The sequence below is a fragment of the Hemiscyllium ocellatum genome, chromosome 6 (genome assembly GCF_020745735.1).
Source record: "Hemiscyllium ocellatum isolate sHemOce1 chromosome 6, sHemOce1.pat.X.cur, whole genome shotgun sequence".
NCBI lineage: Eukaryota > Metazoa > Chordata > Chondrichthyes > Orectolobiformes > Hemiscylliidae > Hemiscyllium > Hemiscyllium ocellatum.
Genome location: NC_083406.1, coordinates 52,276,425 through 52,289,395, shown reverse-complemented (window position 1 = coordinate 52,289,395; position 12,971 = coordinate 52,276,425). Strand labels below are relative to the sequence as shown.

At 43.7% G+C, this 12,971-nt stretch overlaps 1 protein-coding gene across 2 annotated transcripts in view; it reads right to left on the bottom strand.

Annotated features, from left to right (window-relative positions):
* The window catches only part of cwc15 (CWC15 spliceosome associated protein homolog), a 102,503-nt gene that overhangs the window by 53,344 nt on the left and 36,188 nt on the right, over positions 1-12,971 (bottom strand). For both annotated transcript variants that reach the window (XM_060825951.1, XM_060825952.1), the window contains exon 5: positions 9,841-9,966. In XM_060825951.1, coding sequence (XP_060681934.1) covers positions 9,841-9,966 — 126 coding nt within the window. The remainder of the gene's footprint in view (positions 1-9,840; positions 9,967-12,971) is intronic.

The following is a 12,971-nucleotide window of genomic DNA, read 5'->3' as shown; positions in this document are numbered from 1 at the left end:
TAGGAAGGAAAGCCAGAGTAAAGAAGAAGAAAGCACACAATCAGGACTACAGCCAAGGGATGATCAAAATCAAGGTGGAATTTATTTGCAAAGATTTCACATTTAACATAATGGAATTGAGATGCCAGTTTACATCAGTAGGATGGCCCAAGAACTGTTAGTAAACATACATTATTTACAAGGTCACATTTTTATAAATGGGCCAGTAAGAATGGATGTTAAATTCATGGGAAAGGAAAGAGAGCAGAGAATTGAAGAGAACTGAAGAGATTTGGGGGAGCACGGTGGCTCAGCGGTTAGCACTGCTGCCTCAGTGCCAGGGACTCAGGTGTAATTCCCACTTCAGGTGACCATCTGTGTGGAGTTTGCACATTCTCCCAGTGTCTGTGTGGGCTTTCTCCGGGTGCTCCGGTTTCCACCCACAACCCCACCTATGTAGGTCAGGTGAATTGTCCATGCTAAATTGCCCACGGTGTTAGGTGCATTAGTCAGGGATAAATATAGTGTAGGGTAACGGGTCTGTGTGGGTTATTCTTCGGAGGGTCAGTGTGGACTTGTTGGACCGAAGGGCCTGTTTCCATACTGTAGGGAATCTAAAGAAATCTAAAGAATGAGATAGAAGTAAGAGGTCATGTTGCAGTTGTATAAGACTCTGGTGCGGCCTCATCTGGAGTATTGTGTGCAGTTTTGGTCGCCATACTATAGGAAGGATGTGGAGGCATTGGAACGAGTGCAGAGGAGGTTTACCAGGATGTTGCCTGGCATGGTAGGAAGATCGTATGAGGAAAGGCTGAGGCACTTGGGGCTGTTCTCATTGGAGAAAAGAAGGTTTAGGGGAGATTTGATAGAGGTGTACAAGATGATTAAGGGTTTAGATAGGGTAGACACTGAGAACCTTTTTCTGTTAATGGAGTCAGCTGTTACTAGGGGACACAGCTTTGAATTAAGGGGTGGTAGGTATAGGACAGATGTTAGGGGTAGATTCTTTACTCAGTGGATTGTGAGTTCATGGAATGCCCTGCCAGTAGCAGTGGTGAACTCTCCCTCTTTATGGTCATTTAAGCGGGCATTGGATAAGCATATGGAGGTTATTGGGCTAGTGTAGGTTAGGTAGACTTTGGTCGGCGCAACATCGAGGGCCGAAGGGCCTGTACTGCGCTGTATTTTTCTATGAGATCAATCTTGCAGTAATCAATGCAAGTAACCCATAATCTTTCCAGTATGAACTTTGAAACTCAATTCAAGATCAATCAAGCCACCAAAATTAAACATGATTTTGTTTAACTTGAAAGTTAAGTTGGGGATGGAATGAGCAATGAAAGAACAAAGTGGACAGGGACCAAAGACTACAATATTACCGGTGTTACACATTGAACAGGAATAATTTGCAATTTATAGAGATAAATAGAGTCATAGAGATGCACAGCACAGAAATAGACCTTTTGGTCCAACTTGTCCATGCCGAACAGATAACTTAAATTCACCAAGTCCCATTTGCCAGCATTTGGCCTATATCCCTCCAAACCCTTCCTATTCATGTACCCATCCAGCTGTCTTTTAAATGTTGTAATTGTATCAGCATCCATCACTTCCTCTGGCAGCTCATTCCATACACACACCACACTTTGCATGAAAACTTTACCCCTTAGGTTCCTTTTAAATCTTTCCCCTCTCGCCCTAAACTGATGCCCTCTAGTTCTAGACTCCCCAATTCAGGGAAAGGACCTAGTCTATTTACCAAACTCATCTCCACATACCTTGATACTGTCCTAACCCCCCTGGTCAAGGAACTCCCCACATACGTTCGGTACACCATCCACACCCTCCACCTCCTCCAAGACTTTTGTTTCCCTGGCCCAACGCCTCATCCTGTCCCTGTACACCACTATCTGCATGAGGGCTTCCAAGTCTTCCATTTTTTTCTCTCCACCAGTACCCCTCCACTGACAATCTCATTTGTTTGGCTGAACTGATCCTCACCCTCAATAATTTCTCCTTTGAATCCTTCCACTTCCTTCAGACGATGGGGTAGCCATGGGAACCCACATGGGCCTCAGCTGTGCCTGTCTCATTGTCGGTTACATAGAACAGTCCATCTTCTGCAACTACAGCAACACTATTCTCCACCTTTTCCTTCGCTATATTGATAACTGTATTGGTGCCACCTAGTGCTCCCAAGAGGTTGATCAGTTCATCAACTTCACCAACACATTCCACCCCAACCTTAATTTCACCTGGACCATCTCAGACACCTCTCTCGCTTCCTGGACCTTTCCATCTCCATCAACAGTGACCGATTCAACACAGACATCTTCTACAAACCCATCAACTCCCACAGTTACCTGGACTACACTTCCTGCCACCCTGCCTCCTGTAAAAACGCAATCCCTTCTTCCCAATTTATCTGCCTCTGCCGCATCTACTCCCAGGGGGATCAATTCCACCAGACAACTCACCAGATGGCCTCCTTCTTCAAAGACTGCAAATTCCCCTCCCATGCGGTCCATGATGCCCTCCAGCAAATCGCATTCACTTCCCGCACCTCGGCCTTCGAAATCCACCCCTCCAACTGCAACAAGGACAGAATCCCCCTAGTCCTCACCGCACACCTCACCAACCTCTGGACATATCACATCATCCTCTACTATTTCTGCCACCTACAAACAGACCCCACTACCAAAGACATATTTCTCTTTCCAACCCTATCTGCTTTTCCTAAAGACCATTCCATCCACGATTCTCTTGTTAGGTCCATGTCCCCACCAACTCATCCTCCCCTCCATGCCACTGCAGGAACTGCAAAGCCTGCACCCGCACCTCCCACCTCACCTCCATCAAAGGCCCGGAAGGAGGCTCCCACATCCATCAGAGTTTTACCAGCACTTCCACACATCATTTACTGTATCTGTTGCTCCCGATATGGTCTCTTCTACACTGGGGATACAGGACGCCTACTTGCAGAGTGCTTCACAGACACCCGCATCAACCAACTCCACTGCACTATTGAACGCTTCAACCTGCCTCCCACTCCACCGAGGACATGCAGGTCCTGAGCTTCCTCCACTGCCACACCCTAAGCACCCAACGGCCGGAGGAAGAATGCCTCATCTTTCGCCTTGGGACCCTCCGACCACACAACATCAATGTGGATTTCACCAGTTTCCTCATTTCCCTCCCTCTCTACCTCCTTCCCCGCATTCCCAAGTCTAACCTTCCAACTAGGCACCACCCCCATGACCTGACCTACCTGTCCATCTTCCTCCCCACGTATCCACTCCACCCTCTTCCCACCAGAAGCAGAAGTCGAGCCCAGGTCCCTGGTGCTTTGAGGCAGCTAATCACTGTGCCACTGTGGCGCCATTTCTCCTTGTATCCCATGGGATCTAACCTTGCTGGCAAGTCTCCCATGAGGAACCTTGTCGAATGCCTTATTGAGGTCCATGTGGCTCACGTCTGCTGTTCTGCCCCTCATCAGTCCTCTTTGTCACTCCTTTAAAAAAAAACTCAAATCAAGTTTGTGAGACATGATTTTCCCACGCACAGGGCCGTGTTGACTGTCCCTGGTCAGTCCTTGACTTTCCAGGTGCGTGCGGATCCTGTCCCTCGGGATTCCTTCCAGCATCTTGCCTACCACTGACATGGACTCACCGGTCTATAATTCCCTGGCTGGTCCTTACCACTTTTCTTAAATAGTGGTACCACATTGGCCAACCTCCAGTCTTCTGGTGCACCTCACCTGTGGCTGTCAATGATACAAACATCTCAGCAAGGGCCCAGTAATCACTTCTGAATAGTGGGAGATGACAATGTAAATCAACTCTGAATAGTGGGAAATGACCATGTAGATTTTTTTTACATTCTATCTGCAAGACAGAGAAACATACCGCCCCACCCCTTGGCATCCAGTTTCTGGCAGGTCAGCAGAACAAATTAACCCTTTAACATCTCATTTCCTCCTTATCATCTCATGATAACAAAAATGGAAGCTGAAAAAGGTGCTATCAGCTTATTCATAAGAATATTTACCCAGCCAGTATTTAAACAAGTTATTAACACACAACATAAAACGATTGTAACAACAAAAAATGCTAGTCCATGCAGTAGATGGGAGTATCTTGGTGGTCCTATGTGGAAAAAAAAGTTCACCAGTAAAGTTTTTAAATTCAGTCCTTAGTGACCACTCCACCCACTCCCAAGTTGAGTGGAAACGTGTCAGTTATCCAAAATCTCCTTCAGAAATTCAAACCTGAAAACAAAATCCAGTCTGTCCTTGCACATCACTCCCTGGAGAAATGAATTCATGGATAAGGGAAGTTAAATACTTAACCAACCTATCACCATCACCCTCACTTCTGTCTACTTATCGCACTCTCAGCTACCTCCCCCCTAGCCCCATCCTCTCCATCTCTTTACCCCCTCATTTCACAAGCCTCATTCCTGAAGAAGGGCTCTTGCCTGAAATGTCGATTCTCCTACTTCTCGGATGCTCATCCTGACTTGCTGTGCTTTTCCAGCACCCCACTCTGATCTCCAGTATCAGCAGTCCTCATTTCTCTTTGTTTGTTTACCTTGTCCATGCCCGTCATGATTTTGTAAACCTCTATAAGGTCACCCTTCAGCCTTCACACTCCAGGTAAAACAGACTCAGCCTATTCAGCCTCTCTCTTATATCTCAAACCCTCCAACCCTGGCAACATCCTTGTAAATCTTTTCTGCACCCTTTCAAGTTTCACAACATCCTTCCTATAGGAGGAAGACCAGAAATGAACACAAGTGGCACTGTGTTAATATAAATAAACCAGGGAAGCTGGTGCAGTTTAATTTCAAAAAATAGATCTATAATTCAAAGCTAGCCTCAGTAAAAGAGACAACAAAACTACAATGAATTGCTGTAAAGAGCATTCTGGAAAGAAACCTGATGTTACCTGGTCTGACCTACATTCAAATCTAGACCCAGAGCAAAGTGTCCAACTCTTATGTTATAAATGAAATAGCCTAGCAAACAACTCCTTTCAAGGTCAATTAGAGCTAATCTTGCTGGTGATGTTAATTATTCATGATACAATGAAGAAAAGTTGGAAGTGAATAAACCCGAGCTATGAAGGACTCGACTGAGTTATCAAGGGGCGGGTATAGAGACAGCTAGTTACTAATGCAAGATTGCTTGGGTGGTCATTTGTCACCAGTTGTTGCCAACAAGAGAGAGTTGGGGCGAAATCCTTGAGGGAAAAACAAAGAAGCCATTGTTGGGAGATCACTATAAATCAAATAGGTAGTGTTATGACTGAGATTGGAGAAGTGCACTGTCATTCCACTCCAATTTCGTCAGGAGTCACAATATTCGATAAAAAATTATTTTACCTAAGTCCCGAAATAATCAGTTGTATGCTTTCTCTATAGTAGATTTAGAATTAAAAGATCCATCAACCAGCTTTCTTTCACAAAAAAAATAAAAATTAATGAAGATTTAGGACTAGTTAATGGACACACAAAAACAAAGAATTGAGGGTGCTGGAAATCATAAATCAAATGAGAAATTGATGGAAAACCTCAGCAAATATGGCAGCATCTGCAGAGGGAAAGCAGAGTAATGTTTCAGGTCCAGTGGCCCATCTTCAGAACTGATTGTAATGAAGGAAGGTTCTGAAGATGGAGTAGGGTAGGGGGAGGAGGAGAACTAAACAATAGGTGAAGATGGAGTCCAGAAACAGAGAATAACAATTCAGCAGATACAGAATAGATAAAAGTCAGCCTGGAACAATGAACACCTGTTAATGGGAACCATTAGTGGCTGATAATGGGTTGTTTGTGATGGCAACGCCTGTAATGACAAGACCTGGTGTGTGGGGGTGGAGGTAAGGACATGAGAGAAGGTGTTACTATCATTATCAACCACTAACAGTCCCCATTAGCAACTATTCATTCTCCCAGGTGTGCTCAATAGTTATAGAAGAATCATGCTACAGGGAAGATGAGGTGACCATGGCTGACTTGGAAAGTCAGGGATAGCATAAAAGCAAAATGAAAGAGAAAGCATATAATGTGGCAAAGGGCAGTGGGAAACCAGAGCATTGAAAAGCTCACAAAGACCACAGAGGGCAACAAAAAAAGAAATAAGGAGGGAGAAGATTAAATATGAGGGTAAGCTGGTTAGCAATATAAAAGAAGACTAAGTTTCTTTAGATATAGTAAGAGCAAAAGAGAGGCAAAAGTGGAGATTGGGTTGCAATCTCTCCAACATTGTCTTGTACAGGACAAAGGTGGAACTGGTCAAAAAGTTGCAGAGAAAGTTGTGAGCATGTGTGTGTGGGTGCTATTAAGAGACTTTGTCCGTACCCCCCTCCTCCCCAAAGGCAGCATTAGTCTTACTGTTGTTGTCCAGTCCGGCTGTCCTGGGAGGGGGGTGGCAGCTGGGTCAGACTGGGAGCAGGGGCGCAGATGGGGGTTGGATGGTGGGTGCGGGTGAACAGGGTTGGAGGCAGACGGTGGTGGTGGGGGGGGGGGGGGGGAATGGGGGCAGTGTAGATTGGGTGCAGGGCAGCTGCGGGTGGATGCAGATGGGGGGGCGGGCGCACGGTGTACTACTGCCTTATCCCCTGAATGGGGAGCACACTTAACAGAAAACTCCAAGTCCCAGAGGAAAAGCATTGAATCAATTAACCAAATAATCAATTATCTGTACGAAATAGTACCGCCCATCTCATTCTGATAATCGAGGTTCCTTTGTAATTACTTCATGCCAGTCTTCATGGTGGAAGACATGAGTATTATCCCAAAAATTAAAGATAGAGGGGCCAGAGCTGAGTATCGCAGACATCACCAAGGAGAAAGTGCTTGAAAAACTGAATAATTTAAAAGGTGGATAAATCATCTAGACCAGACAGACAACAATCCAGAGTTCTAAGGAAGATAGCTGAAGAGTTAGTGGAGGCATAAGCGATGACTTTTCAGGAAATGCTAGAATCAGGAAGGGTCCCAGAGGACTGGAAAATCACCAACGTGACACCTCTACTTAAAAAGGGGAGTAAGGCAAAAGATGGAAAATTAAAGACCGATTAGCCTAACCTCGATCATGTTTAAGATCCTGGATTCAGTTGTGAAGGATGAGATTGGTGAATGCTTAGAAGCGTATAGTAAAATAGGGCAAAGTCAGTATAGTTTCATCATGCCTGACAAATCTGCTAGAATTCTTTCAGGAAGCAACGAGTAGGTTAGACCAAGGAGAGCCAAAGGATGTTACCTACCTGGACTTCAAGAAAGCGTTTAACAAGGTGCCACACAGGAGGCTGCTGAGTAAGATAAGTGCCCATGGTGTTAGAGGCAAGGTGCTATCATGGATAGAAACTTGGCTGGCTGGTAGACAGCAAAGAGTGGGAATAAAAGGGTTCTTCTCAGGATGGTAGCCGGTGACAAGTGGTGTTAAGCAAGGTCAGTATTGAGACCACAACTTTTCACTTTATAAAGTAATGATCTAGATGAAGGAACTAGGGGCATTCTGGCTAAGTTTGCAAAGACAGGTGGAGGAACAGGTAGCATTGAGGAGGTGGGGAGGCTGAAGGATTTGGAAGGTTAGAAATGGAAAAGAAGTGGCAGATGGAGTACAACATGGGAAATGTGAGGTCATGCACTTTGGTAGGAAGAATAAAGGCTACTTTTTTAAATGGGGAGAAAATTCAGAAGTCTGAAGTGCAAGGAGCGTTGTGAGTTTTAGTCCAGGATTCTCTCAAGGTAAACTTGCAAGTTGGGTCAGTAGTTCCCCACCACTAATGTGAGGTTCTGTAATTGCTTGGATTATACCTGCTACCCTTTTTTTTTTTAAGATTAGATTACTTACAGTATGGAAACAGGCCCTTCGGCCCAACAAGTCCACACCGACCCGTCGAAGCGCAACCCACCCATACCCCTACATTTACCCCTTACCTAACACTACGGGCAATTTAGCATGGCCAATTCACCTGACCCGCACATCTTTGACTGTGGGAGGAAACCGGAGCACCCGGAGGAAACCCATGCAGACACGGGGAGAATGTGCAAACTCCACACAGTCAGTCGCCTGAGGCGGGAATTGAACCCAGGTCCCTGGCGCTGTGAGGCAGCAGTGCTAACCACTGTGCCACCGTGCTGCCCTTCTTAAACAATGGGACAACACTGACTATTCTCCAGTCCTCCGAGACATCATCTGCTGCCAAAGAGAGTACAAAGATTTCTGTCAATGCTCCAGCAATTTGTTCTTTTTCCACTTTCAATATTCTGGGATAGATTCCATCAGGACTGTCCATCTCTGTGACTCTATGACATGGGGACTTATCTACCTTAATATTTTTAAGATGCCCAACACCTCTCCCTTTTTAATACCAACTTAGTTTCGAAATTTCAAACTCCCTTCTCCAAGGTCATCCTCCACAAATTCCGTCTCTTTGATGAATACCGACGCAAAGTATTCGTTTAGGACTTCACCTACCTCTTTTGGCTCCACACATAGATTCTCTCCTATGTCCTTGAGTGCGCTAACCTTTCTCTGACTCGTCTTGATTTTTATATATGTATAAGAAGCCTTGGGATTCTCCTTAATCCCTGTTTGCTAACAATTTTTCATGATCCCTTTTAGTCCTTCTAATTTCTTGTTGAAGTGCTTTCTTACTTTCCTTATATATTTCAAGGATTTTATCAGTTCCCACCCTCCTAGACCTTTTTGACAAGGTCATAACATCCCTGGTCATCCAAGGTTCACATAACTCATCATACCTATCCCTCAGTCCCACAGGAACGAGCTTTCCTTAACTCTTATTAACTGCCATTTGAAGTATACCAAATGTCCCTCACACAGTCACCTCTAATCAAAATTCTCCAGATCCTGCCTAATAGTGTTGTAGTTTTCCTTCCCTCAGTTTAACACCTTCACACGAGGGCTGCTGTTATCCCTACCCATGAGTATCTTAAAACTCTCAGTATTATGTTCAGTACTCCCAAAATGCTCCCTCACAGAACTTTACTCAGTTGGCTGGGCTCATTTCCCAAAGCCAGGTCCAGTATAACCCCTTCCCTGGTTCAACTGTTTACATAGTTTGTCAAGAAACTCTCCTCAATGGTTCATACAAATTCTGGCGCTTCCAAGCCCGTGGCATGAAGTGAGTCCCAGTCAATATAGGGGGAGTTAAAATCACCCACGACAACAACCCTGCCATTTTTCATCTTTCCAAAATCTGTCTGCATATTCTCTTCCCTATCTCCCGTTGGTGGTTGAGACCTGTGGTATACCCTCAGCATTGTGATTTCACCTTTCCTATTCCTGAGTTCTACCCATATTGCCTCACTGCACAAGTCCTCTGATGTATCTTCCCTCAGTAGAGTAGTGAGATACTCCTTTACCAATAATGCAACTCCCCACGCCTTTCACATCCCTTTCTATCATTCCTGAAACTTCTCACTATTATTAGAAGTATTATACTTCTCACAGTGAAACACAAGTGTTTCAGACCACTTCCTCTGCTCTTTTCAGCAGTGTTTCCCTGCCTGTTCTTGTTCTTAATCAGGTTTGCCTGTGTTTCTACCTCTCCCCCATTTCTACATCAACTGCCCTACTCCTCTGGCTCCCATCCACTTGCCAAGCTAGTTCAACCACTCTGCCAAGTACCTTCCTCCAAAGACCCAATCTTATTCATTTTTAATGTTTTATTCATCCACAGCAATTTTGAGCTAGCAGAAAAAGACCTAAGGAGGACGAAATGAAATCTTTAAATAAACATACATTTAAAAGTCAGATTAGAACTTAAATCTAAATGCATGTGTTCAGTATAAAGGAAAACTCAAAAATATTTTGAATAACTACTTAAAACTTACCTTTCGTGCTTGCTCTTCAGCACGTTCTTTTTTAATTTTCTCTAGCTCAGCCAAAAGGGCAGCAGTGTCATCATCATCATCATCTTCACTACTACTGTCTCTATCAGAATCTTCTTCCTCTTCTTCCTAAAAGACAACAGAAATAACAAAATACAAATATAAGCTGAAGAAGCTAGCAAGTAGCCAGCATACTTTAGGTTGCTGAGGGAGGCGAGAGAAGAAATAGCTGGGGACCTGACAGATATCACTGTGGCATCCTTAAACACAGGTGAGGTGTTGGAGATCTGGAGGGTTGCTCAGGTTGTCCCCCTGTACAAGAAAGGTAATAGGGATACTTCAGGTAACTACAGACCAGTGAGCCTAACCAGTGGTGGGAAAAGTTGCTGGAGAAGGTACTGAGGGATAAAATCTATTTATATTTGGAAAAGAATGGGCTTATCAGTGATAGGCAACACAACACAGTTTTGTGAGGGGAAGATCGTGCCATACCAACTTAACAGAGTTCTTTGAGGAAGGGACCACTTTGCTAGATGAAGGAAGGGCTGTAGATGTCATGTACATGAACTTTAGTAAGGCGGTTGATAAGATTTCCATGGTAAACTAATGGAGAAAGTGAAGTCACATGGTGTGCAAGGTGTTCTAGCTAAGTGGATAAAGAACTAGTTGAGCAAAAGGGTCAGACAGTAGTAGCTAAAGGGAGTTTCTTGAAATGGAGAAAGGTGATCAGTGGTGTTCCACAGGGATAAGTGCTGGGGCCACTGTTGTTTGTAATATACATAAATGTTCTGGAAGAGGGCATTGTTGGTCTGATCAGTAAGTTTGCAGATGACATGAAGATTGGTGGAGTAGCAAAAGCATAGGGGACTGTTAAAGAATACAGGAGAATATATATCGACTGGAGAGTTGGGCGGAGAAGTGGTAGATAGAATTCAATCCAGGCAAATGTGAGGTGATGCCCTTTGGGAAGTCTATTTCTAGAGTGAACTATACTATAAACGGAAGAGCGTTAGGAAAAGTTGATCAGCAGAGAGATCTTGGAGTTCAGGTCCACTGTACCCTGAAGATGGCTGCACAAGTGGATAAAGTGGTCAAGAAGGCATATGGTAGGTGTGCCTTCATCGGACGGGGTATTGAGTATAAGAAATGTACAAGGCTTTGGTTCGGCTGCATTTAGAATACTGTGTACAGTTCTGGTCACCACATTACCAAAAGGATGTGGACGCTGTGAGAGGGTGCAGAGAAGGTTTATGAGAATGTTGCCTGGTATGGAAGGTGCTAGCTATGAAGAGAGGTTGAGTAGGATTGTTTTCATTAGTAAAAAAGCAGATTGCGGAGTGGACGTAATTGAGATCTACAAAATCATGATGGGTATAGACAGGATAGATAGAGATAAGCTTTTTCCCAGGGTGAAGGATTCAATAGTGAGAGGTCAGGCGTTCAAAGTGAGAGGTGAAAAGTTTATGAGGGATACACACGGCAAGTGGGTGGTAGGTGCCTGGAATGCGTTGCCAGCAGAGGTAGTAGAGGCAGGCACGGTAGATTAATTTAAGGTGCATCTGGACAGAGGCATGAGTAGGTGGGGAGCAGAGGTTAGGAATTGGGCGCTAGGTTTAGACAGTGGACTTGGATCAGCTCAGGCTTGGAGGGCCAAAGGGCCTGTTCCTGGGCTGTAAATTATTTTTGTTCTTATGTCAACATCCTTAGGGGTTATGACTGGTTAAAAAAAACTGAGCCAATCTAGCAAAATAATACTGTAGCATTCAAGAGCAGGTCAAAGATTGGGAATTCTGTGGCAAGTGACTCACCTCCTGACTCCTCAAAGTCAGTCCACCAAGGCACAGTTAAGAGTGTGATAGAATACTCTCCATTTGCCTGGATGAGTGCAGCTCCTACAACACTCAAGAAATTCAGCACCATCCAGAATAAAGCAGCCTATTTGATTGATACTCCAACCAACCTTCTACATTAATTTTTTTCACTACTGACACAATGGCAGCGGTGTACAGATTTACAAAATGTACTGTAGCAAGTTATCAATCTGTTTGGCTGCAGCATGCAATTCAGTGACCTCCACCAGAGAAAGATAAGGCCAGCAGATTCATGTAAACATCTCCAAATTCCCCTCCAAGCCACACAACAACCTGGCTTGGAATGATACAGCCATTCCTTCATCTTTTGGGGTCAAAATCTTGAATTTTACCTTCCAAACAGCACTACGGATGTACCTACCACTGCTTTCAAGAAGGAAGCACATCATCATGTTCTAAAGGGCAACTGGAAATGAGTAGTAATTGTTAGCCCAGCCAGCAAAACTTATAACCCATGAATGATTTTTTAAAAAATTCACCGAAGAACAAAAAGCAACAGTTGTGGTAAATGATTGTTTATCAGACTAGAAAATGGTCGATAATGATGTTCGCTTACAGTTAAATTGCTTACCTAGCGGTTGGAAAGAATTCCTCTACTTATATTGTGATCACTGGGACAATAAAAAATTCAGAACTTGAATGAAGTGGACCAGATCTTATGCTTTTTAATTCTTGTAAAAGCATAGCTATTTTCATCTAATCTTTTAAATTCATCATACTTGTGCAACAGAATCTACATATTCAGAGATTTCATGTTAAGTAAGACATAATCAATATATGAAAAGGTTAGGATTTCACTTTTTGGCCATCAGACGGCCATATTCTATTTACCTGGCATGGAATTTCAGTGCACTCATGAACTGCACAATTGAGCCACCTAGTGACTTAAATCCTCATTGCAGAAATGTCAAAAATTTCAAGCTCCCATTAATAAAGATAAACTAATCACCAATACATTCTGAAAAGAAAGAAAAGTTATCTATTTTTGCTCAACTGCAGTTCAATATATGGGCCCCAAAAAATAAATTTATAAAGAAAATTGATTTATAAAATCTCAAGTCACTTGTGTGCAGATTAGGACAAGTACAATAGCAGTGAAATTTGGCACATATTTACAAAAGCAAAACAATACGTACTAATTAGTATTTTGGTTGATGGTTAGATATCTAATGCAACATTGGATAGTCATGCAGCATTATGAGGATACTGACTATGTGCTGTTTAATAAGAAATACAGCTGAAAATGTGTTGCTGGTCAAAGCG